The sequence below is a fragment of the Chelonia mydas genome, chromosome 6 (genome assembly GCF_015237465.2).
Source record: "Chelonia mydas isolate rCheMyd1 chromosome 6, rCheMyd1.pri.v2, whole genome shotgun sequence".
Taxonomy (NCBI): Eukaryota; Metazoa; Chordata; order Testudines; family Cheloniidae; genus Chelonia; species Chelonia mydas.
In genome coordinates, this window is record NC_051246.2 from 15,659,771 (window position 1) to 15,686,685 (window position 26,915).

The 26,915-nt window shown below is 54.4% G+C and overlaps 3 protein-coding genes across 12 annotated transcripts; 1 reads left to right on the plus strand and 2 right to left on the minus strand.

Moving 5' to 3' along the window:
- The first annotated feature begins 604 nt into the window (after window positions 1-604).
- Window positions 605-11,116, plus strand: BTBD18 (BTB domain containing 18). Of its 4 annotated transcripts, none has more exons than XM_043548514.1 (4): window positions 605-650; window positions 1,283-1,415; window positions 4,747-4,915; window positions 7,597-11,116. In XM_043548514.1, the coding sequence occupies exons 3-4, from the start codon at window positions 4,789-4,791 to the stop codon at window positions 9,663-9,665; spliced, it is 2,196 nt and encodes a 731-aa protein (XP_043404449.1). In that variant the 5' UTR covers window positions 605-650; window positions 1,283-1,415; window positions 4,747-4,788; the 3' UTR covers window positions 9,666-11,116. The 4 variants fall into 4 exon arrangements, with proteins under 4 accessions (XP_043404449.1, XP_043404448.1, XP_043404450.1 ...); XM_043548513.1 differs by having other exon boundaries at window positions 610-772; XM_043548515.1 differs by lacking the exons at window positions 605-650; window positions 1,283-1,415 and adding an exon at window positions 7,109-7,121 and having other exon boundaries at window positions 4,750-4,915.
- Window positions 11,084-14,925, minus strand: SELENOH (selenoprotein H). Its single transcript, XM_007068449.4, has 5 exons — window positions 14,763-14,925; window positions 13,947-14,110; window positions 13,441-13,586; window positions 12,753-12,870; window positions 11,084-11,649 (listed from the first exon to the last, which is right to left on the minus strand). Exons 1-4 carry the CDS (start codon window positions 14,904-14,906, stop codon window positions 12,770-12,772), a joined length of 555 nt encoding a protein of 184 aa, XP_007068511.2. The 5' UTR covers window positions 14,907-14,925; the 3' UTR covers window positions 11,084-11,649; window positions 12,753-12,769.
- Window positions 14,926-15,985: 1,060 nt separating this feature from the next.
- Window positions 15,986-26,875, minus strand: TMX2 (thioredoxin related transmembrane protein 2). 7 transcript variants are annotated; one of them, XR_005225394.2, is made up of 9 exons: window positions 26,544-26,875; window positions 24,768-24,828; window positions 24,271-24,384; window positions 19,194-19,270; window positions 18,851-18,957; window positions 18,574-18,639; window positions 17,881-18,010; window positions 16,697-17,358; window positions 15,986-16,653 (listed from the first exon to the last, which is right to left on the minus strand). XR_005225394.2 is itself a non-coding variant. In XM_037899327.2 (8 exons), the coding sequence occupies exons 1-8, from the start codon at window positions 26,730-26,732 to the stop codon at window positions 17,200-17,202; spliced, it is 780 nt and encodes a 259-aa protein (XP_037755255.1). In that variant the 5' UTR covers window positions 26,733-26,875; the 3' UTR covers window positions 15,986-17,199. The 7 variants fall into 7 exon arrangements, 6 of the variants coding, with proteins under 6 accessions (XP_037755255.1, XP_037755254.1, XP_037755256.1 ...); XM_037899327.2 differs by having other exon boundaries at window positions 15,986-17,358; window positions 18,004-18,010; XM_037899326.2 differs by having other exon boundaries at window positions 15,986-17,358; window positions 26,544-26,732.
- Window positions 26,876-26,915: the final 40 nt, after the last annotated feature.

Here is a 26,915-nt window from a genome sequence, read left to right on the forward strand (position 1 = left end):
GACATGGCGGTGATGGCCAGGGTGGGTACTGACTGGCCAGGACCCATATCTGGGCTCTGGGTCTGCAGCATCATAAGCCCCAAGCGTTCAAACGCCATGAGTCAGGGTCTCCAAAATCATAAGATTGGCCAAAAAATCCTGAGCTGTTGATTTTAAATCCACGCAGTTTGGATTCGTTTTCTCTGCTTTCAGGTGTCTGAGCCCTTGCAAGGGGGTGTCACATTTTCGAGCATTTGTGGATAACTGTAAGGCGAAGGGAGAGTCTTGAAAAAAATCACGGGACTCCAGGAGCTGCTTCTATTAATTGAAACACCTCAAGCTCTGGCTGGTTGGGGATGGCCTGGAGCAGGGAGCCCCCATTTGGCTTCAGACTTCATGTGGTTCTGGTGGCCAGGGTGGGCACTGACTGGCTGGGGGCTGGGAGCTGGGATCTGGGTGGAACCTGGGGCTCCTTGGCTCACGGGGTTGAGATCCAGCAAACTCCCGCCCTCCCATCCGCCATTCTCCTCAGGGGCAACGGCTCTCTTCGAACTCCTCCCGCCAAAACACCTCCTCCGCTGTGATTGGCCGGAGGGTCTGGCCAATGAAAGGGCTGTTACTGGGCTCGGCGGGGAGGAGGAGCCGCGTCCCTTCTCGAGGAAGGTTCTATTGTAGGCGTGGCGCGCGTGCGGGCGCTAGGGTGGGGTCGTGCTGAGTGTTGCAGGAGCTGGAGTTTGCAGCCGCAGCAGCAGCAGCAGCAGCAGTAGTAAAGGGGTGCTGCAGAGAGGGGACGGTGCGCACCCCGGGCACTGTTCAGGGGGTGGACGATTGGGGTGCAGGGAATAGAGCATGCCTCAGTCGGGGGAGGGAAATGGCCCCGCTGTTAGTGTGTGTGGGAGGGAATGGAGGACCCCCTTTGAGTGTGGGAAGCTGTGAGGGGAAATGGAGCTCTCCTTAGTATGTGTGTGAAGGGGTGATTATGGGGGAATGGAGTCCCCCCTTGTGTATGAGAGGCAGTTGTTGGGGGAATTGAGCTCCTTTAGTGTATGGGGGCCAATAATGAGGAGGGAATGGACCCCCTTCAGTGCAAGATCTGGGTGGTGTACTGGAATGGAGAAGGAATATGGATCTTTTTGGAATAGCAGGGAATGGTTGTGAGGGGAAGCCCCTTGCGTGGGTTGCAACTCTCCAAGCAATGTGTTGTATTTGGAGAGTAGGGGGAGGGGTCTGTGACCAAAAGAAGGTTGGGATCCTTTTGCCTCTTATGCTGAAACATCCATGTTTCTTGTCTGTGTCTTGGCAGCACCTGTCCTGTCTCTGGCTGGCTCCCATCCTCAGTGCTGCCACCTCCCCTGGGTGGCTCTTAAGGTTCCTAGTGTTTGGCAGCCCCCAGCTTTCCAACATCCCTGTACACACTCCATTAACCTAAATAACAGGTACCCCATTACTTGTTGCTCCCTTCCTTGCCAGGGGAAAGGGAGTGGAGATCTGGTGGGGCAATTTATCCCCAAAAGGAAACAAGCAGGAGTTGTTGGTAACAAACCAGTGTCTAATTACATCTCAGCACTGAAGGTGTCTGACAGTAAAATGTGAGGGGAGCTTTGGACTTGTCTGTGTTAAAGATTTGCTCCAATTACAGACATGAGGGTAGCTGCACTGGTAAAGCCATGAGAGGAAGGATGCTCTAGTAGTTAGGACGCTCGGGAGACCCAGGTTGAATTCCCTGCTCAGCCACAACTCCCCTCCCCCCCCCCCCCCCCCCCCGTGTGACCTTGGGTAAGTGACTTAGGCTTTGTCTGCACTACAAGCACTAATGCAGCAGAGCTGCGCCGCTATAGTGTAGATGCTTACTACAGCAACAGAAGGGTTTTTTCCATCGCTGTAGTAAATCCACCTCCTCAAGAGGCGGTAGGTAGATTGATGGAAAAATTCTTAGATTTGCTTAACTATATCTCGGGGGTGTAAATTTTTTATACCTCTGAGCGACATAGCTAGGTTGACCTAAGTTTTAGGTGTAGCCTCAGCCTCATTTTGCCTCAGTTTCCCATCTGTGCAATGGGATAACCTCACAGGTATATTGGGAGGCTAAACACAATAAAGACTGTGAAGCAATCAAATATTGCTGTGATGGCGGCCATGTGAGTACCAGGGATAGATAGTTTGTGCGGGTAGAGCTTCTCCCTGTTTTGAGACCAGGGAAAGCTGAACCAGCAAAAATGGATGCTTATAGTGGTTCACCCTGCCTACAATATCTATCTATGTGTATGTGGGAAAGTCTTGCCAGTTATACTGATAGAGTTCTATTGATATATCCTGTGTAGACTCTTATTCCTGTATAAAAGTGGCTTTTTTTTTTTTTTTTGGTTTAAGCATTAACACCTTCCTAAACAACACAAGCTAAACTGAACAAAGGCCACCCTTGCACCAGAATAAGCCATTGTCTACACACAAAAGTATCAGTTTAACAATACTGGTATAGTTAAAGTGATACAGACCCCTTGTGTGGGTGCATTTATGCCTAACGGATAGGGCACTGGCCTGAAACTTTGAGAAATCTGGGTTCTATTCCTGGTTCTGCCACTAGCCTGCTGGGTGACCTTGGCACTCCTCTGTGTCTCAGTTTTCCAATCTGTAAAATGTGGCTAATGATACTGACCTCCTTTGGGATCTACTGACGAAATACACTGTATAAGACTGCCTATTAATATACCAGGATAAAAGTGCTTATAGCTATTCCTATATGGGAAAGGGAATAAACTATACAGGGAGAACTTCATCCATGCTAGGTATTGTCTTGGTATAACTATGCCAGTCCAAAAAAAAAATCACACCTTGCCATGTACAAAAACTGTAGAGCAGCCCTTAAGGTGTCCATGTGTGCACCAGTTGTAATTATATAATTGGTATAACTATGCTGGTTTAAATCCACACCTTAGGATACAGAAGAAAACGTTTCATTGTAGTCAAGGCCTTAGTTAATTACACAGCCTCCATCACTCTAGGATCTGAGCACCTTTAATGTATTTGTTCTCACAACACCTATGTGAAGCAGGGCAGTGCAATTGTCCCTATTGTATTGGTGGAGAACTGATGCACAGAAAGGCTAAGTGATTTATCCAAGCTCATGCCAGGTGTCTGTGGTAAAGCAGGGAATTGAACTGGGTCTCCTCTGTCCCAGATGATGAAAACCTAAACTGCTGGACCACCCTCATGCTCTAGAAAATTTTTGAACTGGTGCAGCTACGTCCATGGCTGTTAATAGGGCACATGGTAACCAAAGCCTTACTGTGACTGCAGTACTGGTGGAAATTTTAGTAGCCCTGAAAACTGAAGTCCAGGGTTAGCCCCAGTGCAGGCTTCCCACGGCGCCTGTCTTGGAACTCGTGACCTAGGCTGTATCTGCACTGTTGGTCAAGGCGTGGTGGCAGCAGCAGGAGCATTATTGTAGACCTGCTTGCATTTTTACCCCTGAGTCATCAGACTTACTTCAGAACAGAGTTATGATGGTGGCTGACCTTAGTGCTCCCACCATTGCTAGGGCCGGCTTAGCTGTGGTGGTGTTAGACAAATGGTGGGAGAATTGCCTGCAATTCAGAGTGTAGATGAGGCCATATAAGGAAAGATCCATATCCTACTCGCCAGTCTCACTGAGACAATTGAGCATTGCAATGATGGAGCCATTCTCCCAGTCCCTGATGCCAGCTGTTCCCTGCCCCAACCTGGGACTGGTTTGGAATCTGCTCTAGAGAGGAAGTTCTCTATGCCATTTGCTAATTTCCCAATCCAAGTCATCCACTTCCTGACCTGAGGTGGGGTGAGAGACTCCATGTGGCAGTCTGTGAGCTATCTGGTCCCCCCAACCCTGAGCTGGATTGGAATCAGTGCCCATTGGTGACTGACTCCCGATCCATTTCCCCAATCCCCTGAGCTGGCTGGGTGGGTGCTAGTGACCCTGAGGTGACAGGCTGTGTACTGAATTATGGAAAAAATACCATATTTCACTACCATTCAGTACACTTCTCTGTGAGAGTCTGTGCTCCGTGCCCCCTGCTAGTTCAATATATCAGTAACACTGCCTCAGGAAAAGTAGCACATGGATAATACATAGATTCCAAGGCCAGCAGGGACCATTGTGATAATCTGGTCTAAACTCCTGTATAACACAGGCCAGAGAATTTCCCTGAATTAATTCCTGTTTGAACCAAAACAGATCTTTTAGAAAAACATCCCATCTTGAATGAAAAATTGCCAGGGATAGAGAATCCGTCACAAGGCATAATAAGTTGTACCAATGGTTAATTACCCTCACTGTTAAAATTGTCCACCTTATTTCCAGTCTGAATTTGTCTAGCATCAACTTCCAGCCATTGGAACTTATTAGATCTTTGTCTGCTAGATTGAAGAGCCCTCAATTATCAGATTTTTGGTCCCCAGGTAATTCTCATAACCTGTGATCAAGTCACCCTTTAAGCTTCTCTTTGTTAAGATAAATAGATTTTGCTCCTTGAGTCACTCACTCTAAGGTGTATTTTTCCAATCCCTTAATCATCCTTGTGGCTCTTCACTGACTCCTTCCCAATTTATCATTGAGCCAGGAATAAAATAGTTTATAACAGTCACTGTCCTTCCAGGGGGAGATGGCTTGGCAGAAGCTTGCAGAAGCTCACTTCCTGCCTCCAGTCTTTCACTTTTAGGAGTACTAAATCCACCAAGGGTGCTCTGCTAGATAGAGCCTACTGCATTCCCAGGACTGTGTTCCGTTTGCAGGGAATCTGGTGTCTTTGGTAACAAGAGGGAGGCTCTGCTGATATGTGCTCCCCTGTGGCCGGTTCTAAGATTCTCTATCGGAACTCCCGCCTCCTGCGCATGGCGTTCCTGCAGCTCCATCGCCAGCAGAGGGCAGATGTATTCTGTGATGTCATCCTGCAGGCAGAAGGTAACCTGAAAGAGCGCAGTGGATTGGTACCCACCTTTCTTGTACCTGGGGCTGAATTGTCACCTCTCCTGTGCTTGTGTACATTTCCACAGAATATTAATTACACATAAGTATGTAGTTACATTTTAACATATAGGGCACTGTATGTACGCTCAGCCCTTAGCTTTGCTGTTTGCAGTGGCTGTTGTATCAATGGGGACTGTGACACTGATGCGGCCTTGTGTGATAGGCGGTACTGATGGGCTTGATTTGTTTGGGAATCATAAGTAGAAAAACGTCTACACAAAAGTGGAAGTACTTCCAAAGAGGTTTTGCAAATAGCAGCCTTCCTACATGGCGCCAGATATCTGTCAGCAGACGTACTAAGTGTGCATCCGTGATTGGAACATTGTGAGACCATTTTATATGAACTTCGCCCTCAGCTGCTTCGTGTTCAGCTGACAACTTGAGCATATTTTGGTCTGTGAAAGTCTCTGATTCATTAATCAAACTAATCTTGAAGCTTCCTGATTTGTTAAGTGTGGGGGCGATTGTCTCACTAATATTTTTTAAGTGTCTTGTTATTCTGTTGAAACTTTTACTGGGTGAGGGGAAGTTTCAAGCAACAGCCTCCTATCTCATTGCATCTATAAGCAAGGTCCCCACTGCTCTACAAAGTTTAATTCTTTTAATATTAACTGGAAGTACTGTCTTTGTCTGCTGCTAAGAAGAAGTGTCTTGGGAGAGGCATCCTTCGAATTAGTGAGGCTTCCATATGCTTCCCTGGCCCTTTGTTTCAGAATCTGACTTTTGCAGATGGTGCACATAGAGTGTGAACCAAGACCCAGGACACGAGAGAGTGTGTGTGTTTGGGGAACATGGCCATGCATCTCACTGTCTTGCTCATACTGTATCTTGTTTGTTTCTGTATGTAAGGAAGCTTTTATTCCTTGCTGGCTGGTAGCTTTGGCTGTGTCAGGGTGGAACTCCAGAGACACACAAACCAGCTGTTCTGTAGCTAGAGACATGCCTGTCAGTCTCTCACTGAAATAACATTTGCCTCGATGTGCCAGTGCTCAGTGTCCTCTTTCTTGGGTGTTTTTTGAAAGAGGAAATTAAATGAAAAATAAAATCCTTCCTTTAAGATAACATTCTGGTTGAAGTCTGAAATACTGAAAACTCTGGCAGCATTGTACCTTCCCCTATAGTTCTCCCCCCCTTCTGGAGGGGAGGGTTTGGACCAACTTCCTGGCTGCACGTCACTGCTGCTAGCTGTCTCTTAAAGAATCAAAGATGGGTGCAGCCAAGGTTGCCACCATTAGAGTATTCCAAGCTGCTCTGAGTAGCAGTGCTAGGGAGAGGCCAGGTTGTAGGTGCTGGCTGGGTTCAAGGCAGCAGGAGAGGCCCCCAGAAAAGTGGATACATTCTCAATAAAATACCTTCTCCTCCAGGGCAATGGAGGGCCACAGGTCTGTCTGAGTCTCCCCTTCGTGGATAGTCACTAGACTGCTGGATTGGACCCAAATCTTTGGACCCCACATGCTTTCCAGCCCACTGGGTCTGGGCAGAGTCCAGACACTTTAGGTCTGGCCTCTTAAGCACAATCCTGGGGCACAGATCTCATCCGGTATCCCTCCCTGGGATGTGGGACCCTGCAGCCCAGCCCCCCAGGACCAGTGTTGAACCACCCAGGCCTCCCTGGAAGCTTATGCATGCTCTCCCCAGAACCCCACCCTCACGGTGGCTCCTTTGCATAGTTTCTTTTCAGGGACCATGTGCCATGGGATAGAAAAGGAACATAGAGAAAAGTGTGGGTGGCTTGTTATTTTTAAAGGAAGCAGACAGCTTAATTTTATTTAGAGTGGGGTTTGTTAGTTTTATTTGGCTGTCGATGCAGTTAACTGGAGCAGTGGAAGGAACCTCAGAAATAAAAGCATCCCCTTGAATTACCCTCCCCCTAGTATTAAATGGAAGCACTGTCTTTGCTACTAAGAAGTGTCTTGGGGAGTGGCATCCTTTGCTAGGGGAGGGGAGGAAAGGCTGGAGAGGGGGCCATGGAGATCTGATCTCTCCACAGACAAAAATGAAACCACATCCCAGCATAAGGACGCCGAGTTAGAGCTGCCTCAAGAACCATAACGCAGTGTTGCCAACTCGTGTGATTTTTATCATATCTTATAATATTTGGTGCTTTTCTTATCACCCCGGCTGCAGGAATTGGAAGACAGTAAGAGAATCTTTGCTTTAATTTTTTTTTTTTTTTAAAGTGTGTTTCTTGCCTTCCTTATGCTTGTGGAGGAAAGCTTGAAAAAGTGAAGCAAGGACTCCCGAAAGTTTTTGAAATCAGAAGGCAAATAAAAATAACGATTTTAAGCCAATCTCAGGACATTTGGGGTGGGGTCCAACTCCTGATTTTTGAATTTTTGGGGGTTGGTAATACCACGGCTTTGGGGTAGTTAAAATGTGAACTGCCCTTCTGCATAAGTGAGGTTTATTACTACTGAGTAGAGAGAAGCCGAGCCCGACACAGAGCAGGGTTCTTGAAAGGATGCATATTTGGAGACAGGAGCAGCACAGAGCAGGCCAACCCAAACCTAGGAAAGCACCCATTGTTAAAGGGGTTGGAACAGGGTAGTAATAGCTAATGCAGTAGCAGAGCCCAGCTAACCTATGATGCTGATGGTCCACTCCTTTGTTTGCAGGAGAGGCTGTACCAGCTCACTGCTGCATTCTCTCCGCCTGCAGCCCCTTCTTCATGGAGTGCCTGGAGAGGCAAATGCCCTCCAAGGAGTGCAAAGTGGTGCTGGAGCTGCGGGGTCTGAAGATCGGGACTCTGCGGAAGCTGGTGGATTTCCTATACACCTCGGAGATGGAAGTGTCCCGGGAGGAGGCCCGGGATGTCCTGGCTGCTGCCCGGCAGTTCCAAGTAGCAGAACTGGAGTTGCTGCAGCTGGAGGGTGGGAAGCTGGTGAAACAGGTGCTGGGTCGGCGCTTGAACCGGAAGTGCTTGCAGCCGCCCTGCCTGGCTCCTATCTCTGCTAGGGTTGTGCCGCAAGCCTGCCCTCCTGCTCCCACTATCCCACGGACGTTCCACCCCCTGGTGGCAGGCAAGCAATGTACAGCAAAGCCCCCAGGGGATGGCGGGGTATGTGCCAGCAGCACCACTAGTCAAGCGGAGAGCGCCAAGTATTGGGCGGCTGTAGTACCTCAGAACGGGGGAGCCCAATCGGGGATGCAGGGTGCGGTGGCTCCCGTGCAGCCAGTGGAGACTGGGAACGTGAGAACGAAGAGCCACTCTTTGGGCTTAGACAGGAGCCTCGGTGTGGGGAGCACACTGGGCAAGGCTGAAGGGTCACAGGGTGAGAGGAGCGCTGAGCAGGCCTTTCCCAGCGAGGGCTGCACCACAGACTGCTCACCACTGCCAAGAAAGATCAAGCTCAGCCGCCTGAAACTGCCGCCTCCCCCCAGTGCCTGTGCCACAAAGGCACCCCCCACTGTAGCATCTGGCAAGACCCCCACATCCATCCGGCGCCTCTGGCGGCAGAAGACCCCAGGCTGGGATGAAGCAGGTGGGCCAGAGCAGGCCAGCCCCTCTTGCCATGGCGGGAGCCTCCCTGTGCCTCCAAAGACCAGCAACAGGAAGCGCAGCTCTAGTGCATCGGCTTCTGGCTCAGACACTGCCCCAGAGGAGGGGCATGTGGGTAGTGTGAAGCTCAGGAAGGTCGTCAATGGGAGTTGCTGGGAGGTGGTACAAGAGACATCAGCCAGGGAGCCCAAGGGAACCCCAGTGACGATGGGAGAGACAGGCACCTCCCGTGTGGCTTCCCCGCCCAGCTCCAGACCACACAAGTTTACGCACTGGCCAGAGCTGCCAGGGACGTGGGCAGCCAGCTCCACTGAGCTGCTGACTGGAAGGTTGGAGGCTGTGCTGCTTCCTGAGCAGGTGACAGTAGAACAGGGACCTTCAGATGGGAGAGAAGGCTGCAGGGACCCTTATGAGCTGGACATGGCGGCATTGGAGCCCTTGAGTGAGAATGAGGAGTTTGGGGACTCAGCGCCGCTGGAGCAGATGCTGGACCTGCTGCTATCAGGCAGTGGCGTGGAGGGCTTGGGCACTGCTGGGCCAGGAGGGACGGCAGGCTGTGCCCCTTCCACGGGTCCATCACATGGGCCAAACATGACACCTGTGGGTGCTGCTGCAGCAGGCGAGGAGTGGCATCCCCCAGAGATGCAGCTGTGGCCAGAGTGGGACGACCCAGGGAAGGGGCCCCTGCCAGGGTGGGAGGTGGGGGGTGGTCACTCTGCCCTTAGCACTGCAGATGGGGATCCCCTGGGGCAGTCTGTGAGTGGCCATCTTGTATCCAGGAGGGTTCTCTCCAGCGGTCACCACGCCACCTCATTCAGCCCAGTGCCTCTGGCTCCTGCCAGCCCCCAGACTCCTCAGCACCCTTCGCTGACAGCTGGCAGCAGGGAGGCTCAGTTGGGCCCACTGCCCCGTGTCCCTGTGGAAGATGGCATGGGCAAAGGGCAGGGATCCTGCACCACCCAGGCTGCTGGGATGGAGACAAAACTTCAGCTTCAGGCACCCTGGGGGCTGCCCCGAAGCAGCCCTAAGCATGGCCCTTTGGACCATCAGCCCCCTGACAGTCCGGAGGGCGACGAGATTGACATCATGGCCGGCGCTGAGGAGGCACTGGTACCTGCTGGCATCACCTGCGTCAGGCCTGACCCCTCCTCGGAGTCTGATGAAGAGGTGGACATTCTGAACTAGTGGCCACCAGGCCTGGTCTATAGCGGAGGGGAAGGGCGTCTAGCCTATGGGAGCCATCACAGCCAGCTGGCCACTGAGGTGTAGCTGCCATAGCTGAGACTGACTGTGGGAAGCTGCTAGTAACAAAATGAATCAGGTTGTTGGAGTGGGGAGCTCTGCAAGTGGGGGACAGGGATCAGTTGGAGGGCACAGCTGGGGTGAAGCCAGGATGGAGGTGCAGCATCCTTTCCCCTACCCTCCCATTAATTCTGGGATGGGACTGAGTCATACACAGGGAGGTCACTGAGATTTAAACCAATGCGCTGGTCACTCGATGACGCAGTAGGTCTGAGAACGGGGTGGCCCCAGTGTTACCTACTTTGTTGTTGGAGCTCTGCTGACCTCTGTGGTTAAATAATCTTAACGCTGCTTCAGTTCTGCTGAGCAGCCTGTGTTTAGAGGAGAGGAGGCTGGAAAGAGAACAGCCCTTCCCAGTCATCTGGAGCTTCCCCTATGCCTGTGCTGGGACAGAGGGCTGCACATGTTGAAGAAGCCTTTCCTGCTGTCACAGCCACTGATATTTTGCTGATGTACAAGGTAGAGATGTGTGGGTGCAGAGAAAGAAGGGAATGAATGGGCCCAGCATGGATGAAATGGTGGAAATATCAACTGGGGGTGGTAGCCTGCACCCCTGCATGTTGTAGAGTCTCTTTAAAGGTGATGCTAACAGTACTCTCTCACAGGTGCTGTCAGCTCACACTCCCACCTCCCAGTGCTGGGACCCAGGACAGGCCTTGCCTAATTGTCTTAAGTTTCTTTCCTGCTCCCGTTGTGCATTTAGCTTAAGCGTTTTCCTCTACATTTATGTGCATAAACATCTTAACCTTCCTAAACCTGGCCCTGGGGACACAGATGCTGGTGGAGCACCATTAGGAGCTCCTAAGGCTGCAGCCAGGACTCTAGTTTTGCAAAATATCTGGCCAGCAGTGGTACCAGCCTACCTGCCTCAGCTATGGAGTCATGGCTATCTCAGGAGCAAACTCCACTCCTGCCTGGCAATGCAATAGCACAAGCCACCGTCCCTCATTTCCCATTATCACACTGCTGCCCCATTAACCTGTTGTGCATCTCATCCAGAGTTGATGGTCTCCTTTTATGATCCAGCTGCCCTCCACAGCACATGTATCCCTCCACTGACAAAGAACACCAGCTCCATAGTTACTTAGTCCTCATCTTCATGTATCACTGTCCTAATGAGAACATCTGTTACCCTTAACATCCACATGTATTTTCACCCCCCTCCCCCTCTTGGGAACCATGTGAGCTTTGTGCCATGCTCCCTCCACTTCTCTCACTGCAGGGATTCGCCCCTGCTCCAGCAGCCCCTTTGGCAATGGAAAAATACAGGTGAAAGCAAGGACAGCCTGGAGTGTGAGAGGGTGGGGCTTGTTTGAAATAAAGAGTTTGTTGGATTTGCCTCTTGTTTGTTCTGCTGGATTGGCCCTCTGTTACGTGGACTGCACCTGCTTTCCTAGCCAGGCAGTGCAAGCTGCCAGGAGCCATTTCCTCCCTCCTGCAGGGAGCAGAGCACCTGGCAAGACTCAAGGACGTGCTCATGCGTTCTGTTAGGAGTGGGGCTCTCCACTGCTGCCTGCAAGAAGGTGCAGTCCAGCTGACCAGCCTGCATGGTGACCTCTGAGCTATCACCCCACCTTGCTGCCACTTACAAAGAGTTTTTTTTAGAAGCTTTATTACAAAGAAGTTTAACCACAAAACAGTGAAAGATGATCCGCTAAGGAAGGCCAGAGGTTGCTTGTGGGAGCAAAGTGAAGAGCAAAACAGAAGCGAAGGACAGAGTGGCGGCATCTGGCCCACCACTCCCAGCGGGAAGAGCTGCAGCATCAGAGACATGATTGAGGTTTGGCCATCGGCTCCCCCCCCACTGCACCATGCCTCATCATGGATGCTTCGGTCCACGCAAGGAATGGATGGGTCCTAGACCCAGCTGCCAGGATGAGAGAGAGAGAGAGAAAGAAAGGTGTCAGCCCTTGCTGTTCACACAGGAAAATATAGCCACTTCACTCCTGCACTAAGCATCCAGTCATTTGGACCCAAAACACTGACCTACATTAGCCTTGTTAGCTAGAGGCAGCCACACTGAGGTCACCCTTAAGCCAGTGACAAGCCTGCAAACTTAAGGGGTGAGAGCTCCTTGAGAAGAAGGATGGTCCACAGGTCAGTGTACTAGCCCAGCACTTGGATTTTCAGGTGTGTTGTGATGCCCTCATATTACCTTTATCTGGGGAGCTAAGGGCTCCCACCACGGGGGAGAGACCATGCAGCATGTGGATGGGGTTTCTGCTCAGCAGTTGGAATACAGAGCATGGCACTGAAGTACCTGCCATGCTGTGCCTGCTACCTCCTCCCCATCACAAGCCATTTTTGATGGATCCAGCCCCGCTTCCAACTCCAGGAAAGGAGACACTCCACCCTCACAGGAATAGCCAACACAGCCTGGATTAGGTTTTACTCTCTAGGCGTTCTGGGCTTGGAACAGACCGAGGCTCCAACGACAGTGGCATTCTCGCATCCCTAGCACTAGCCTGCCGACAAGTTCAGCGTGTCCAGTTAAGGCAATGTGCCCTATAGCAGGTATTTGATTACACACGGGTACAGAAATGACCACAGCTGCATGGAGTTGGATCTTTTAGTGACAACCATGTGTTTTGGCTCCCATTAGCCCTGCAGAGACACCACCGCTTAGAGAGCGCAAACTGGACTCTATTCCTCCTTGTGCATTATCTGCTGGCCCTGATGCTAGGGCTCAGCTATGGAGGGCAAGGAGGTGGCTCAGGGGTCGTTCACAGTGTAGTTTGCTCTGCAAGACCTTTATGACTGGCCATGATACAGGAGAAGGAAAGAGCCCAGCTTGACTTGGGGACCCCAGGTGGTGCCGGCAATTAAAAAAGCGCAAGCTGAGGGGGTTTGTGCTGGAGTCAAACACACGGATCTCAACCGTACTAATTGTTAGTCACTTCTCCCCTCCTCCCTCTGATTTACAGCGGCCATCCCTTCTGCTAGTCCAGTCTGGGAGCAGGAATAACTCACCTCTGTGTAGCTCTGCTTTAGACCAAGCTGCTCTTAAGCATGTCAGCCACCTTCTCTGGCTCAGGGAACTTGAGCTTGCGAGGTGGCCCTTTCTTAATGCCGCTCCATAGCTCCACCGCTGAAACCCCAACAACAAGGCAGGGGTGGTTACGTGTGGGATGCTACCTATTCGTTTCTATTGCAGTAGACCCTGGAGATCCCCACTGAGCGAGATATGGGGCCCGTATTGTACCAGACGCTGCACAGACCCGCCCCCAAGCGAATTCAGGGGCCCCCATTGTGCAGTGCCCGGTACAGACTCCCACTGACCGAGTTCAGGGTCCTGCCAATGTACCAGGCACTGCACAGACACCCCCCACCACAATTAAAATCAGGGGCCTGCACTGCACAGGCCCCTAGTGAGGCACAATTTCTGCCCCACAGAGTTTTGAACAGTCAGACAAAGGGTGTGAGAGATATAACATATGCCTTTAGGAACCTAATCATGAAGTAGCTCACCGCATGAGGAGCTCACCACATCAGCCTGTGCCAAATTGGGCAATCTCACAAAGCAACGTGTGGGCATCCCTACCCCAGCATACAGTCACCCAGGCACTTTTCCCTGGCACTGCCCTGTCCTGGCTCTCCCCCGCCGCCTCAATCATTGCACCCTGACTGAGCACTGCTGTACAGAAACTCCAGCACTTACTTCTTCCATCCTCCTTCACCAGGGACACCTCAAAGCTGTTCCTGCGTGGTGTCTCGGGGTTGATCACCACCACCACGTTGGCAATGGTGCGGCGCAGCGCCTGGCTCACGGCGTCGGCATTGCGCCTGTAGACTTGTCAGCTCTTACTGCGGAGGAGGAGGGAGTGATGTGGGTCAGCGGGGCTGGCGATTCCACTAGCGGGCCTCTTGCAGAGGAGTTAGCTGAGCAAACCAGCAATGCCACACTCTCAGCACAGCCCAGCCTCATCCATGGCCACATCCCCCAACTCAGTGCCTGTGCCCCCGCCCCCCAAACCTGCTCCCCCTCTGGAATTGTGTCTGACTGATTCCCCCGCAGATTATCCTCCCCTTCCTCCCCACAGACAGGTCCCCTCCTGCCAGCTATTGGCACCCATCCACCACCTGAGCATCCCTGGTGCCTTCCACAAGAACATAAGCCTGCTGGAGCTTAAAAGCACCCACCCTCTTGCACTGACCAGGACTCACCAATGCTCAATAACCACACGGGGTCCAGGCCCCTGACTTCCCTCGCCCCTTAACCTCTTTGGCAGTGTATTGGCACCACCATTTGTCTTCACATCCTCAGAGTTCACAGCCTTTGCCTCAGGCTCCTTTGCCTTCCTCTTCCTCCCTTTGGGGGCCATCGTGCTCTGGGAGAATAAACAAGAGTCCCTTACCCCGCATCTCTGGGTATTTTTCAGTCCGGATGGAATGTTTTTGGAACAGATCTGCTCTGGCTCAAACAGGAGTTAATGCAGGAAAGTTCTCTGGCCTGTGTTATTCAGAGGGGGGTCAGGATACATGATCACAGCGGTGCCTTCTACCCTTAGAGGCAGGACCACAGGCCCCATCCACGCAGCCACAGAAATAACTGGGAGGACGGGGGAGTGGCACAAAGTGTAGAGACTTTCAAGGGACAATGAAAACCGAGGGGCGAGAGGACTAGAACAGCAAGGGGTGGGGGAGATAGGGCAGGGTCAAGGGGCACCAGCATGTGTTTGCAGGGCAGGACTGAGGAACACCAACAAAGCGAAAGAGGCGATGGCTAGGACTAGATGGACCAGGAGACAGGGCAGACTCGAGGCGCGTTATCAGCAGGGCGTTGATAAAGCACCCCCCAGCACCTACTTCCTGCAATTGGTACCAGTAGCGTCTTTCCTGAGCACCCCAGCGTTGGGGGTCTAGGCGGAGCAGCTCCCCCCCCCCCAGCAGTGGAGCCCAGATACCAATGCACCAGCCCCCCCGAAGGACAGCATAGACACGGGCAAATGAGACCTCCCTAGAGACAGCCACACAACCTACCTCCTCCCCAGCACGGGCACAGCAGTGAACCTCAGCGCAGCCACGCGGGCCCGCCAGCCAGAAGAAATGGCCCTGCTCCCAACCATTTGAAGCCACAGAGAGGGGGAACAGAGGAAAATAAAGGTAGGGAAAATAAAGGAGCATCAGCTGAGCCAGCCCTGCCTTTGTCCCCGGTACAGCTGAGCGTGATCGGAGCCGCTTCAGGATCCAGCCAGGACAGTGTTGTAATGAAGACACATGGAGCGGTTTGTACTGCACAGCCTCCCCCCCCATCTTTCTGCAGGATGGTTCCTGCCCGAATTTGTTACACAACGTTCTGAATATTAATGAGGCTTCTTTGCAGCCAATCAGAGCTCAATCTGGGCTGTTGAGACTCGGTGTCTGCGGCAGGCCTGGGCCTAGCTCAGCTTCCCCTCCCCTCCCCGCGCAGTTCCCAAGGTCTCAGCTGAGACTCCAGCAACATGACCGTGCAGGGCTGCAAGTGTCCCGCGGGGAACTCGGTGCCGTAAGCTTTCCTACAGCAGTGCCAGCAGGGACCTGTCCCAACTCCCGAGAGCTTCCTTACAGCAGTGCCCATCAGGGACCTCAGCACTGTGAGCTTCTCCACAGCAGCGCCCAGCCCGGACCCATGGAACATGAGTTTCCCTACAGCAGTGTCCAGCAGAGACATGAGTGCTGCAAGCTTCCAAGCAGTGCCATCTCCAGGAGTACAAGTTTCTTCACAGTAACATGCACCCGAATGCTGTGGCCATGCGAGCTTACTCCCAGCAAAGCACCTGTGAGCAGCAGGGGGCACTTGGGCCTTTCAGGTGTATTGGACCCAACTTGGTACAGAAGGGCACTGTACAAACAAGCGGCATTGGCCTGTTGCCCCTGCTGGTGGTTCTCAGCACTGAGCCATTGCCAGTACAGCCCTCCCATCGTGCCAGGGAGTCCTGATGCAGGCTTTTCAGACCACAGTTTGCAGCCTAGCCCAACACCCCCTCTGGAGCCTCTTCCTCCCATCCACAGGTAGTGAGATCAGAGCAGGGCCAGTCCCAAAGGGTAGGAACCCTTCAACAGCTCTTCTTAAACTGGACTGCAGCCACCGCTACGGAGCCACGACACAGAGCTCACCTGCAGCTGGAGGCAGCTCCCTGGACCTAGGACTGGCCTGCTGAGACAAGCAATGGCTCAGTGAACATCCACCCCACCCCAGGAGACAGCGAGCTGGGAGGGGAAGGTTCATTCTTAGACTGGTTTATTACAGACACTGTCAAGGGAAGAGATGATTAACAGGACAAATACTCCATGCTTCCAGGAGCCACAGCTGCTGAGCCACCACAACTTCCTCTCCCCTTCATGGCAGGGATGAAGAGGCCCTTGCTATGATTCAGGAGGGGCGGTGCCCCAGGCAGCTGCAGGCACAGAACAGGGGAGCCCCTCTAGGGCCATCCAGTCAATTCCCCCCTCCAGCTCGCACAGAGTTCAGGTGCTGCACTCAGCCTGGCACCACCTGCCCTCCTTGCCCCATGAGCTAACTTTTGGCACTTGAAGGGTTAAACCAAGTCCAGCTGGAAGGAAGGGAAAGGGAAAGGGAACTAGTAGTGGCCTGGCCCTTCAGTGGGGAAGGGGCAGAAGTCAGGCACTGGCTAAGAGTCCTCCAGAGCAGCAGAGTTCAGTTCCCACCAGCCCCTGGCTGGGATGAGAGAGAGTTACATGCTCAGGCTGCTCTTCCCCCCACCCCCAGAGCAGCACATACTCTCCAGCTCCTCTCCCCACACTGCTAGGCACAGGCCAGATTCCCCCCAACCACTGGGTTAGCCAACAGGGGAAGCCTACAGCCCTCCCAAGTGAGGCGTGGGGGAGAACAGGTCCAATGGACTATACAGCTGGGAGGAGTCCCGTGCACCTCCTTACACATGCACTATACAGCTGGGAGGAGTCCCGTGCACCTCCTTACCCCCAAACAGAAAAGGGGGGAGGAGAGAATATCTTCCAGCAAGAAGTGGTTGGGCCCATCTGCAATACACCCCCATCCCAAGCTGGTTCAGCCCAAGTCAACACTCCCCCCTCACCCAGCCCCCCTTGGTTCCATTCAACCTGGAGAGGCTGCACCCTCAAACCCAGCTGCTCTAGAGCCCTAGGGGAATTCTACCCCCAGCCCCTGCTGGACCAATCATGGCCCACCCCTTGCAGCCAATCAGCAGCCTGCAGCCAGTTCTTGAGGTGATGCCAGAGAGGAACAGGAATAAATAAGATGCTGCAGAGACATGAGCAGTCCAGCATGGCCCAGTGAGGAGCCAGGGCACAGCTGAGCCCCAGAGGGAGGGTGGTGACTCCCTCATGCAGCTCCCATCGTCATCATGGCGCCATCTTCAAGATGGGTTGTGCTGGGCACCATGGCACAGTGGCCAGGAGAGGATGATGGGGGGCAACTACAGGGAGCGAGGCAGATCTATTTGTCCTTCTTGCTCTCGCCGTTGGGGAGCTCTGTGCTGGCCGCCAGGAGATCCTGCTGCTCCAGTGGCTCCTTCTGCCCCTCGTCTCGCTGCTTCGACAGCTTCTTGGCCTTCTGGTACAGCTCGTTCAGGCTGAACTCCCGGATCACATTCTCCTGCGGCACAGAAACAGACCTCAGCGCCTGCCCTGCCACCGCCTCAACCTGCTGCAGGCAACAGCCTCTTTCCAGGAACAACAGAGGAGGATGCGGGCAGCACCATAGGTCTGGCCAGCCGCTGGCAGCTTGGGGTAAGGGGATCCCTCAATGCCCTGCAGGCTGGGTGCAGATTGCCCAGAGTCATGTCGCAGTGGGGAGCAGGGAGCTCTGGGGGGGTTGGGGAGGGGGGTATGTCCTGATGTTGTGTGGGAAGCTCCCCTGCTCACAGGAAATGAGTTAAGAGGAGAATTCTGCCCTGAAGCCAGTAACGCTGGCCCAGGGCAGGAGTTCAGCAGGGGAAGGGCCCAACAGAGAGGATGGCCCTATCCAGCCCATGGCTGGCACAACAGAGCCAATGCCCCAGTGCTCAGGAAAGAGCCCACCGATTGAACAGGCAGAGCTGAAGCTAGACAGCTCCTGCAGCAGCCCAGGAAGGGTCGCGGATTAGACATGCCCCTCGCCCTACAGCATGCATCCCACCTCGGAGAAGGTCCAGGAGACGGCCCGGCCCTTCTTGTCAATCTGCGGCCGACGCATCACCTCCTTCCCGCCCTGGAAGAGGATCAGGGTGGGCAGCTGCTTGGTGAGGGGTGAGGTACTCACTTTGTACCTGTGAGGATGGACGGACGGATAGAGTGACCCCTTGGAGCACCACGCGATCTCAACCCCTCTCCCCACCCACTCCTCAGGCTCTGCATTGCTCTTTCCTTCCCCTTAGACACATCCACATCCCAGCCCCCCAGGCTAGAGGGAAAGGGGGAGACTTCCCTTCCCAGGCAACAACCTCCACCTCAATCCAAGCTAAAAGGACAGTCTCTGCGGTTGCACGTGGGAGTCAGCAACATCCCAAGGGCTCAGGATCAGCAAGGAGGGACGCAGACTCCCAGAGATCATTAATTTCATGACCTCTCTGAAGCAGGGCTGAGCGGGGAGTAGACTACCCAGGGCTACTCCAGCCAGGGAAGGAGGTCTGGTTCCCAACACAGCCATATCCCTCCAGGGGAAATCCCAACAGAGAAGAGACCCCTGGTGTGAAGCAGTGACCCTCAGCATCCTCATGGCTGGGCTGTTGCTGAGTCGGTTGGTGTGGGGGAGTGGAACTAGCCCACTTTTGCCCACATTGTGGAGGCATGAGACTGATCTAGTTACTCACGGCAGCCTGGACCCGCTCACCTGGTGCTGACATCAGGGTAGCGGCCCACGTCCACCTTGCCGAAGTTGAGCCCCTTGCAGTTGTACCTGGGTTGGGAGGGGAGAGGCAGTTAGTGCAGGGAGATCCCAATGCATGGGAGGGAAGCGTGGGGGCAAGAGCACATGGCTGGGCTGAATCCTCTACCACAAACCCCAGTGGGGTCAGCTCCATTCCCTGCCCCCGGGGCAGTCTCAGTCAAGAGGGTGGCAGGGGTTCCCCCTCCTCCACTCACCAAATTACCAGCCAGGCGCCACTCACTTGAGAGAGAGGTCAGCGTAGATGGGCGCGAACGACTGGCACTCGTTGGACCAGTTGGCAAAGAACTCCACAATCCAGGTCACCCGCTTGTCCCGCTCCAGCTCCTCCTGCGGCACAGGCAGAAGGGTTAGCTGGAGGAACCACACCCCACCTGGACACTGCCCCCACCTGCTACAACTGGTACCACGAGGGCCACAGCCCCACACCACCAGCCCAGTGCCCCCTCCCTGGGGTCACAGCATGGGCTGCAGAGATCAGCAACTGCAGGCTCAAGCTGGTCCCCAAGCCACAGCAGCCCATGTGCGAATGGTGGCCTGGGGGCTATGGGGCCGCCGATACTCACGTGGATGGTTTTATCACTGAAGTATTTGATATACTCCGGGCCCAGGTACAGAGGCGGCTTGCAGGTCATCAGGAACACTGAAAGTACACACACATCACAGCATGAGTCACTTCACCCTGTACGAACCCCCACACCAACAGCTATTTACTCATCAACCGTATAATCGAGCTTAAAACAGACTCACCCCCCAGCACACACACACAGGTGAGGAGTTGGGACTGCTGTGACTGGCTGCACTTTGTGGGCTTGGACACAGATTTGAGGAGAGGAGGCAGGGAGCCCAGGCAGGCACAGAAATCAAACCTTTGGTTTCCAGGACTAGGTTGCTTGCTCTGTAGCCTTACAGGAAGGTCAGATAAAGCATCTCATGCTGGGTTTCTGCCCTAGTGGATGGGGGGAAGCTGTAGATGTGATATACCTGGATTTTAATCAGGCTTTCGACAGTCTCACGTGATGTTCTCCTAAGCAAACTAGGGAAACGTGGTTGAGATTAAATTATTATAAGGTGGGCGGCCAGCTGGTGGAAAGTGTGTACATAAAGAACAGTCATCAGTGGTTTGCTGTCAAACCGGGAGAGTGTACCTAGTGGGGTCCCGCAGGGGTCAGTCCCGGGTACAGGAGTATACAATACTTTCACTAATGCCTTGGAAATGGAGTGGAGAGTATGCTTATAAAATCTGCAGTCAACACCAAGCTGGGAGGGGCTGCAAGCTTGTCAGAGGACAGGATTAGAATTCAAAATGACCTTGGCAAATTGGAGAATTGGTCTGAATTCAACAAGGTGAAATTCAATAAGGACAAGTACTACACACAGGAAGGAAAAAATAAGATGCAAAACTACACACTGGGGAATAACTGGCTAGGAGGTAGTACTGCTGAAAAGGATCTAGGGGTTAAGAGTGGATCGCAAATGGAACATGAGCCAACAATTAGTGATGCAGTGCAAAAAAGGCTAATCTCATTCTGAGACGTATTAATAGGGTATTCAATACAAGACACTGCAGGCAATTGTCCTGCTCTGCTTGGCACTGGTGAGGCCTCAGCTGGAGTCCTGTGTCCAGTTCTGGATGCCACATTTTCAGAATAAGGACAAATTGGAGAGAGTCCAGAGCAGAGCAACAAAACGGATAAAAGATTTAGAAAACCTGGCCGGTGGCAGGTTTCAAAAACTGGGCATGTTTAATGTTGAGAAAAGAGGACTGGAGGAGGTGGGGGACCTAACAACCGTCTTCAAATACATTAAGGACTGTTATATGGGGATCAATTGTTCTTCACATCCACTGAAGGTAGGACAAGACGCAATGGTCTTAATCTGTAGCAAGGGAGATTTAGATTAGCTGGCACAAAAAAACTAACTCTAAGGGTAGGTAAGCTCTGCAATAGGCTTCCAGGGGAGGTTGTGGAATTGTCATCATTGGAGGTGTTTAAGAACAGATTGGGCAAACACTTGTCAAGGATGGTCTAGGTTTACATGGTCCTGCCTCAGCACTGTGACTGGATTTGATGACTTCTCAAGGTCCTTTACAGGCCTACATTTCTATAATACAACTTAGCTTTTCTATAGTGCTTTGCATCAGTGGATCTCAAAGCACTTTAAAATGGAGTTCAGTAGCAGTCTCTCCATTGTGCAGATGGGGAAACCAAGGAAGTGACTTGCCCAAGGCCCTGCATCAGGCAAGCCGCCAAGCAGGGGAGCTGGGAACAGAACTGAGGTCTGCTCCAGTGCTCTATCCACTAGGCAACACTGCCTCCTTACAGTGTGAGCTCTCCAAATGTGGGGTGGTTAAGCCAGCCAGGGGATGCATGTGTTAGCAGGCAGGGAACAAGGGGATGGCACTGAAGGACTGGAAGCTAGAGAGCAGTGGAAATGCACAAGGCTGCCAGTGGCTCCAATACTCATGATTGAGGCAAAGCTTAACATAGAATATCAGGGTTGGAAGGGACCTCAGGAGGTCATCTAGTCCAACCCCCTGCTCAAAGCAGGACCAATCCCCAATTAAATCATCCCAGCCAGGGCTTTGTCAAGCCTGACCTTAAAAACATCTAAGGAAGGAGATTCTACCACCTCCTTAGGTAACGCATTCCAGTGTTTCACCACCCTCGTAGTGAAAAAGTTTTTCCTAATATCCAACCTAAACCTCCCCCACTGCAACCTGAGACCATTACTCCTTGTTCTGTCATCTGCTACCACTGAAAACAGTCTAGATCCATCTTCTCTGGAACCCTCTTTCAGGTAGTTGAAAGCAGCTATCAAATCCCCCCTCATTCTTCTCTTCCACAGACTAAACAATCCCAGTTCCCTCAGCCTCTCCTCATAAGTCATGTGTTCCAGTCCCCTAATCATTTTTGTTGCCCTCCGCTGGACTCTTTCCAATTTTTCTTGTAGTGCGGGGCCCAAAACTGGACACAGTACTCCAGATGAGGCCTCACCAATGTCAAATAGAGGGGAACGATCATGCCCCTCGATCTGCTGGCAATGCCCCTACTTATACAGCCCAAAATCCCATTGGCCTTCTTGGCAACAAGGGCAAACTGTTGATTCATATCCAGCTTCTCATCCACTGTAACCCCTAGATCCTTTACTGCAGAACTGCTGCCGAGCCATTTGGTCCCTAGTAGCGGTGCATGGGATTCTTCCATCCTAAGTGCAGGACTCTGCACTTGTCCTTGTTGAACCTCATCAGATTTCTTTCGGCCCAATCCTCTAATTTGTCTAGGGCCCTCTGTATCCTATCCCTACCCTCCAACGTATCTACCTCTCCTCCCAGTTTAGTGTCATCTGCAAACTTGCTGAGGGTGCAATCCACACCATCCTCCAGATCATTTATGAAGATATTGAACAAAACCGGCCCCAGGACCGAGCCTTGTGGCGCTCCCCTTGATACCGGCTGCCAACTAGACATGGAGCCATTGATCACTACCTGTTGAGCCCGACAATCTAGCCAACTTTCTATCCACCTTATAGTCCATTCATCCAATCCATACTTCTTTAACTAGCTGGCAAGAACACTGTGGGAGACTGTGTCAAAAGCTTTGCTAAAGTCAAGGAACAACACGTCCACTGCTTTCCCGTCATCCACAGAGTCAGTTAACTCGTCATAGGAGGCAATTAGATTAGTCAGGCATGACTTGCCCTTGGTGAATCCATGCTGACTGTTCCTGATCACTTTCCTCTCCTCTAAGTGCTTCAGAATGGATTCCTTGAGGACCTGCTCCATGATTTTTCCAGGGACTGAGGTGAGGCTGACTGGCCTGTAGTTCCCAGGATCCTCCTCCTTCCCTTTTTTAAAAATGGGCACTACATTAGCCTTTTTCCAGGCTCACACAGTGGCAGACACAAGCTAAGCAGGGAGGGTGGCTGAGATGCAGGGGGGAGATGGCTGTTTTACTGGGTAATGGTGGAACGTGTGGTACGTTGAGGTAGGAAGCAATGTGTTTGCGTGAATGCACGGCTGTCTGAGTGCACGTCACACACAGCATGGGAAAGAGCTGGGCCTACCGAGAACAACACTCGGCACTTTCCACTCAAGAGAGCTCAAAATACTGAAAAGGGCAGTGACTTGTCCGGGGTCACAGTGGGCAGGGGCAGAGCTCCCAGCCTAGCCCTGAACCCACCAAGCCAGCCTGTCTCCCAATCACCAGCCATCTCTAAAAGGCCCCATGTCACAGCAGAGAAAGGAACTAGGGGGCTGGTTCTCACCCAGAGGAATGCTGGAGGGAGAGGGAGCTAATTGTAGTGAAGATTGAAGCAAGTCTCCATTAGAAAGTGAGTATTGTTCACCCCCATCCCCCACAGAGGACCTAGACATTACATCTCCCCTGGGGGTATTACCAGGGATTTCTCCGAGCTGTTCCAGAGTCAGGAGGACAGGACGGAAAGAGGCTGAATGCACTCACAGAAAGGGATGGTGCTTCTCAGAACAGAGGACTCAGCCAAGGGATGACAGCTTTGTTTCACTCTAAGGCGCACAGGGACACCGACTGTATAATGTGTGCTAGTACATTAATGTGCCCAGGACATTGTGCTAGGTGCTGTACAAACACAGAACCAGACAATCCCTGTCCCACAGAGCTTGCGATCTAAGAAAAGACCTGGGTAGAGGCAGGGAGCAAGGAGACAGAACCCGCCAGCATGGTCGGCAGTGGTCTCTGCCCACCAGCCACCTAGTCCACAGCAAGTTTTGTGTGAGTTTCAGAGCAAAGGAGAGGCCTGAGGAGGGATCCGGAGGAAGAGGAGGGAGCTTTGTGAATGTTCATGCCGGGCTCCTCCCAAGTGGGAGGGGAAGCAGGGGAGAAAGCACGAAGGAGACTGTTTGAAAATGGAACAGCTAAGTGATGAAGGTTGGGACCTCGGCCGACTGGGGGTGGGGTGGGGGACACCATGATCGCCTGTGAGAAGATAGGTGGGTGGGGACAGGTTGTAAAGGATCCTGAAAGGGAAGACCAGGTGCGGGTGTCTGGGGAAAGGGGAGCCAAGACAACATGCAAGGAGAAGGGTGAAGCAGCCAGAGTGACAAGCCAGGAATATGGTCTTAGCAACAGCAGCGATCTGCACAGCCCCTATTGCAGAGGTGGGACCCCAGCCTTGGCAGTTACTCCCCTCTGGGACAGGGGAGCATGAACAGCTTCCACCCAAACAGTGCAGCAAGAGGGAGCCCGAGACCTTTCCCTTACCAGCCTAAAAGGGTGCTGCATTTAAAAAGCCAACTGATAGCAGAGAGCCAGTACATTCAGAGTCAAGGCTACACTTAACCCCCACCCCTGAAATACATAAGGGGGCTCAGAGCCCGTGCTCCTTATCGGAGATGAGGTTGTTTGGCTCTGACTGCTCAGCACCATAGGGCGTGTGGGATCAAAGATGTGGATGCAGAAGCTGGGTAGACACAATGGTGTTTCAGTAACAATTCTCTCTCCCATCATGTCTGGCTGGTCTAGTTAGATAGGCAGCTCTTCAGGGCAGGGACTGTCACTCTGCATGGACACCCTGGAGCACTGACTTGGCTCCGTGCACGGAGAGGGTACTGTACAGACTCGATTCTGTTCAGAGCCAGTGTGTGTCCCCGAGATGGCATCTCACCTATGCACAGCGTCAGGTAGAGCAGCCCCATCCGCACATCCAGCCGGAAGAAGAGGATCGCGTTGGCCACTTTACTGAACATGAAGATGTTCCCCAGGTGCTGATCCACAGTGACTGGAGGAGAGATGGGAGTGAAGGTCAGCCCCAGACAAATGCCCCAGTCTAGGGAGATGCTGAGGTGCATGTGGAATGTCCAACACAGACTGTCCCACTCCTGCCCCCTGGATTGACACCAATATACATTGGCCCCATAACCTCATCACGCTGGCTTTGGGGCAGAGCTGCCCTAGGATCTCCCCAATCCTGCCACGTGATCTCCTCAGCCAGACCCCATCCAGAACTTCCCCACATGCTTCCCAAGCCAGAGTCCTTCCCGGGGTCTGACATGGAAACCAAGTCTGCCCAGCCCTCCATGGCAGCCTAAAAACAGTCCTTAGAATGCCTCCTTCTCATCTCTTGCTCGCAGAATAGCTCCAGCGAGGGGTGGGGGTACTTACTGGATCTGCGGTTCTTCATCATCACAATGGCGCTGAGGAACATGAGGATCTCCACCTCCCGCTGAAAGAAAGAATGGAGTGAGCATGATGCTAACCCATTGCCTACACTGCCTCCCTCCCCCACCCCCCAGTCCCCATTGCCTGCATTCTCCTCCCTTGCCCCCAACCCCACCCCGACAGGGGAATTGCCAGGTCCAGACTGGAACACTGGGAGTAGGTGTGCTGAAAACCTTGCATGAAGGACCTGAGCCCACCCATGGGAGTTGGCTAAGGTGGGGTGAGTCAGCCAGAAGCTGAGCTGGGGCATACCAACAGCATTCGGGGGGGGGGGGGGGTGTCGGTACCGGGGCTCAGGACCCACCCGGTCGAAGTCGCAGGGGTTCCCCGGGGCGGGGGGGCTCGGGACCCACCCGGTCGAAGTCGCAGGGGTTCCCGGCGGGGGGGGGGGAAACAGGGGGGCTCGGGACTCACCCGGTCGAAGTCGCAGGGGTTCCCGGCGGGGGGGGGGGGGAACAGGGGGGTTCGGGACTCACCCGGTCGAAGTCGCAGGGGTTCCCGGCGGGGGGGGGGGGGGGAGAACAGGGGGGCTCGGGACTCACCCGGTCGCAGGGGTTCCCGGCGGGGGGGGGGGGGGGGGGGAGAACAGGGGGGCTCGGGACTCACCCGGTCGAAGTCGCAGGGGTTCCCGGCGGGGGGGGGACAGGGGGCTCGGGACTCACCCGGTCGAAGTCGCAGGGGTTCCCGGCGGGGGGGGGACAGGGGGCTAGGGACTCACCCGGTCGAAGTCGCAGGGGTTCCCGGCGGGGGGGGGGGACAGGGGGCTAGGGACTCACCCGGTCGAAGTCGCAGGGGTTCCCGGGGGGGGGGGGGGGCGGCGGGCGCAGGGGGGCTCGGGACTCACCCAGTCGAAGTCGCAGGGGTTCCCGGGGGGGGGGGGGGGGCGGACGCAGGGGGGCTCGGGACTCACCCAGTCGAAGTCGCAGGGGTTCCCGGGGGGGGGGGGGGGGGGGGGGGGGGAGGGGGGACAGGGGGGCTCGGGACTCACCCAGTCGAAGTCGCAGGGGGTTCCCGGCGGGGGGGAGGGGGGACAGGGGGGCTCGGGACTCACCCAGTCGAAGTCGCAGGGGTTCCCGGGGGGGGGGGGGGGGGAGCAGGGGGGCTCGGGACTCACCCGGTCGAAGTCGCAGGGGTTCCCGGGGGGGGGGGGGGGGGGCGGACGCAGGGGGGCTCGGGACTCACCCAGTCGAAGTCGCAGGGGTTCCCGGGGGGGGGGGGGGGGCGGACGCAGGGGGGCTCGGGACTCACCCAGTCGAAGTCGCAGGGGTTCCCGGCGGGGGGGGGGGGGGGCTCGGGACTCACCCGGTCGAAGTCGCATGGGTTCCCGGCGGGGGGGGGGGGGAAGCAGGGGGGCTCGGGACTCATCCGGTCGAAGTCGCAGGGGTTCCCGGCGGGGGGGGGGGGAACAGGGGGGCTCGGGACTCACCCGGTCGAAGTCGCAGGGGTTCCCGGCGGGGGGGGGGGGAACAGGGGGGCTAGGGACTCACCCGGTTGAAGTCGCAGGGGTTCCCGGGGGGGGGGGAGCAGGGGGGCTCGGGACTCACCCAGTCGAAGTCGCAGGGGTTCCCGGAGGGGGGCGGACGCAGGGGGGCTCGGGACTCACCCAGTCGAAGTCGCAGGGGTTCCCGGGGGGGGGGGACAGGGGGGCTCGGGACTCACCCAGTCGAAGTCGCAGGGGTTCCCGGGGGGGGGACGGGGACAGGGGGGCTCGGGACTCACCCAGTCGAAGTCGCAGGGGTTCCCGTCCTCGCGCTGCGTGGGCAGCCCCTGGCAGAGCGGCGGTAGCTTGCGCACCAGCAGGAAGGCAGCGGAGAGCAGCGCCGAGAGCGGGTAATAGGGCCGCGCCAGCCAGCGGCAGAGCCCGGGCACCGCGTAGAACAGCGCCAGCAGCGGCGCCAGGACCGCCATCTTCACCTACGCTGACCGGCCCGGCGCGGCAGGGACGAGCACGCACCCCAGCTTCCTATTGGGCAACCGTGATGCCAATCATGAAGAGGGCGGGGACTGCTGGGAGACCTCCTTCTTCAATGGTCTCAGCCACTGCCACTCATTATGAATGACGTCTGACCGGAGATAAGGATCGGAACGAGG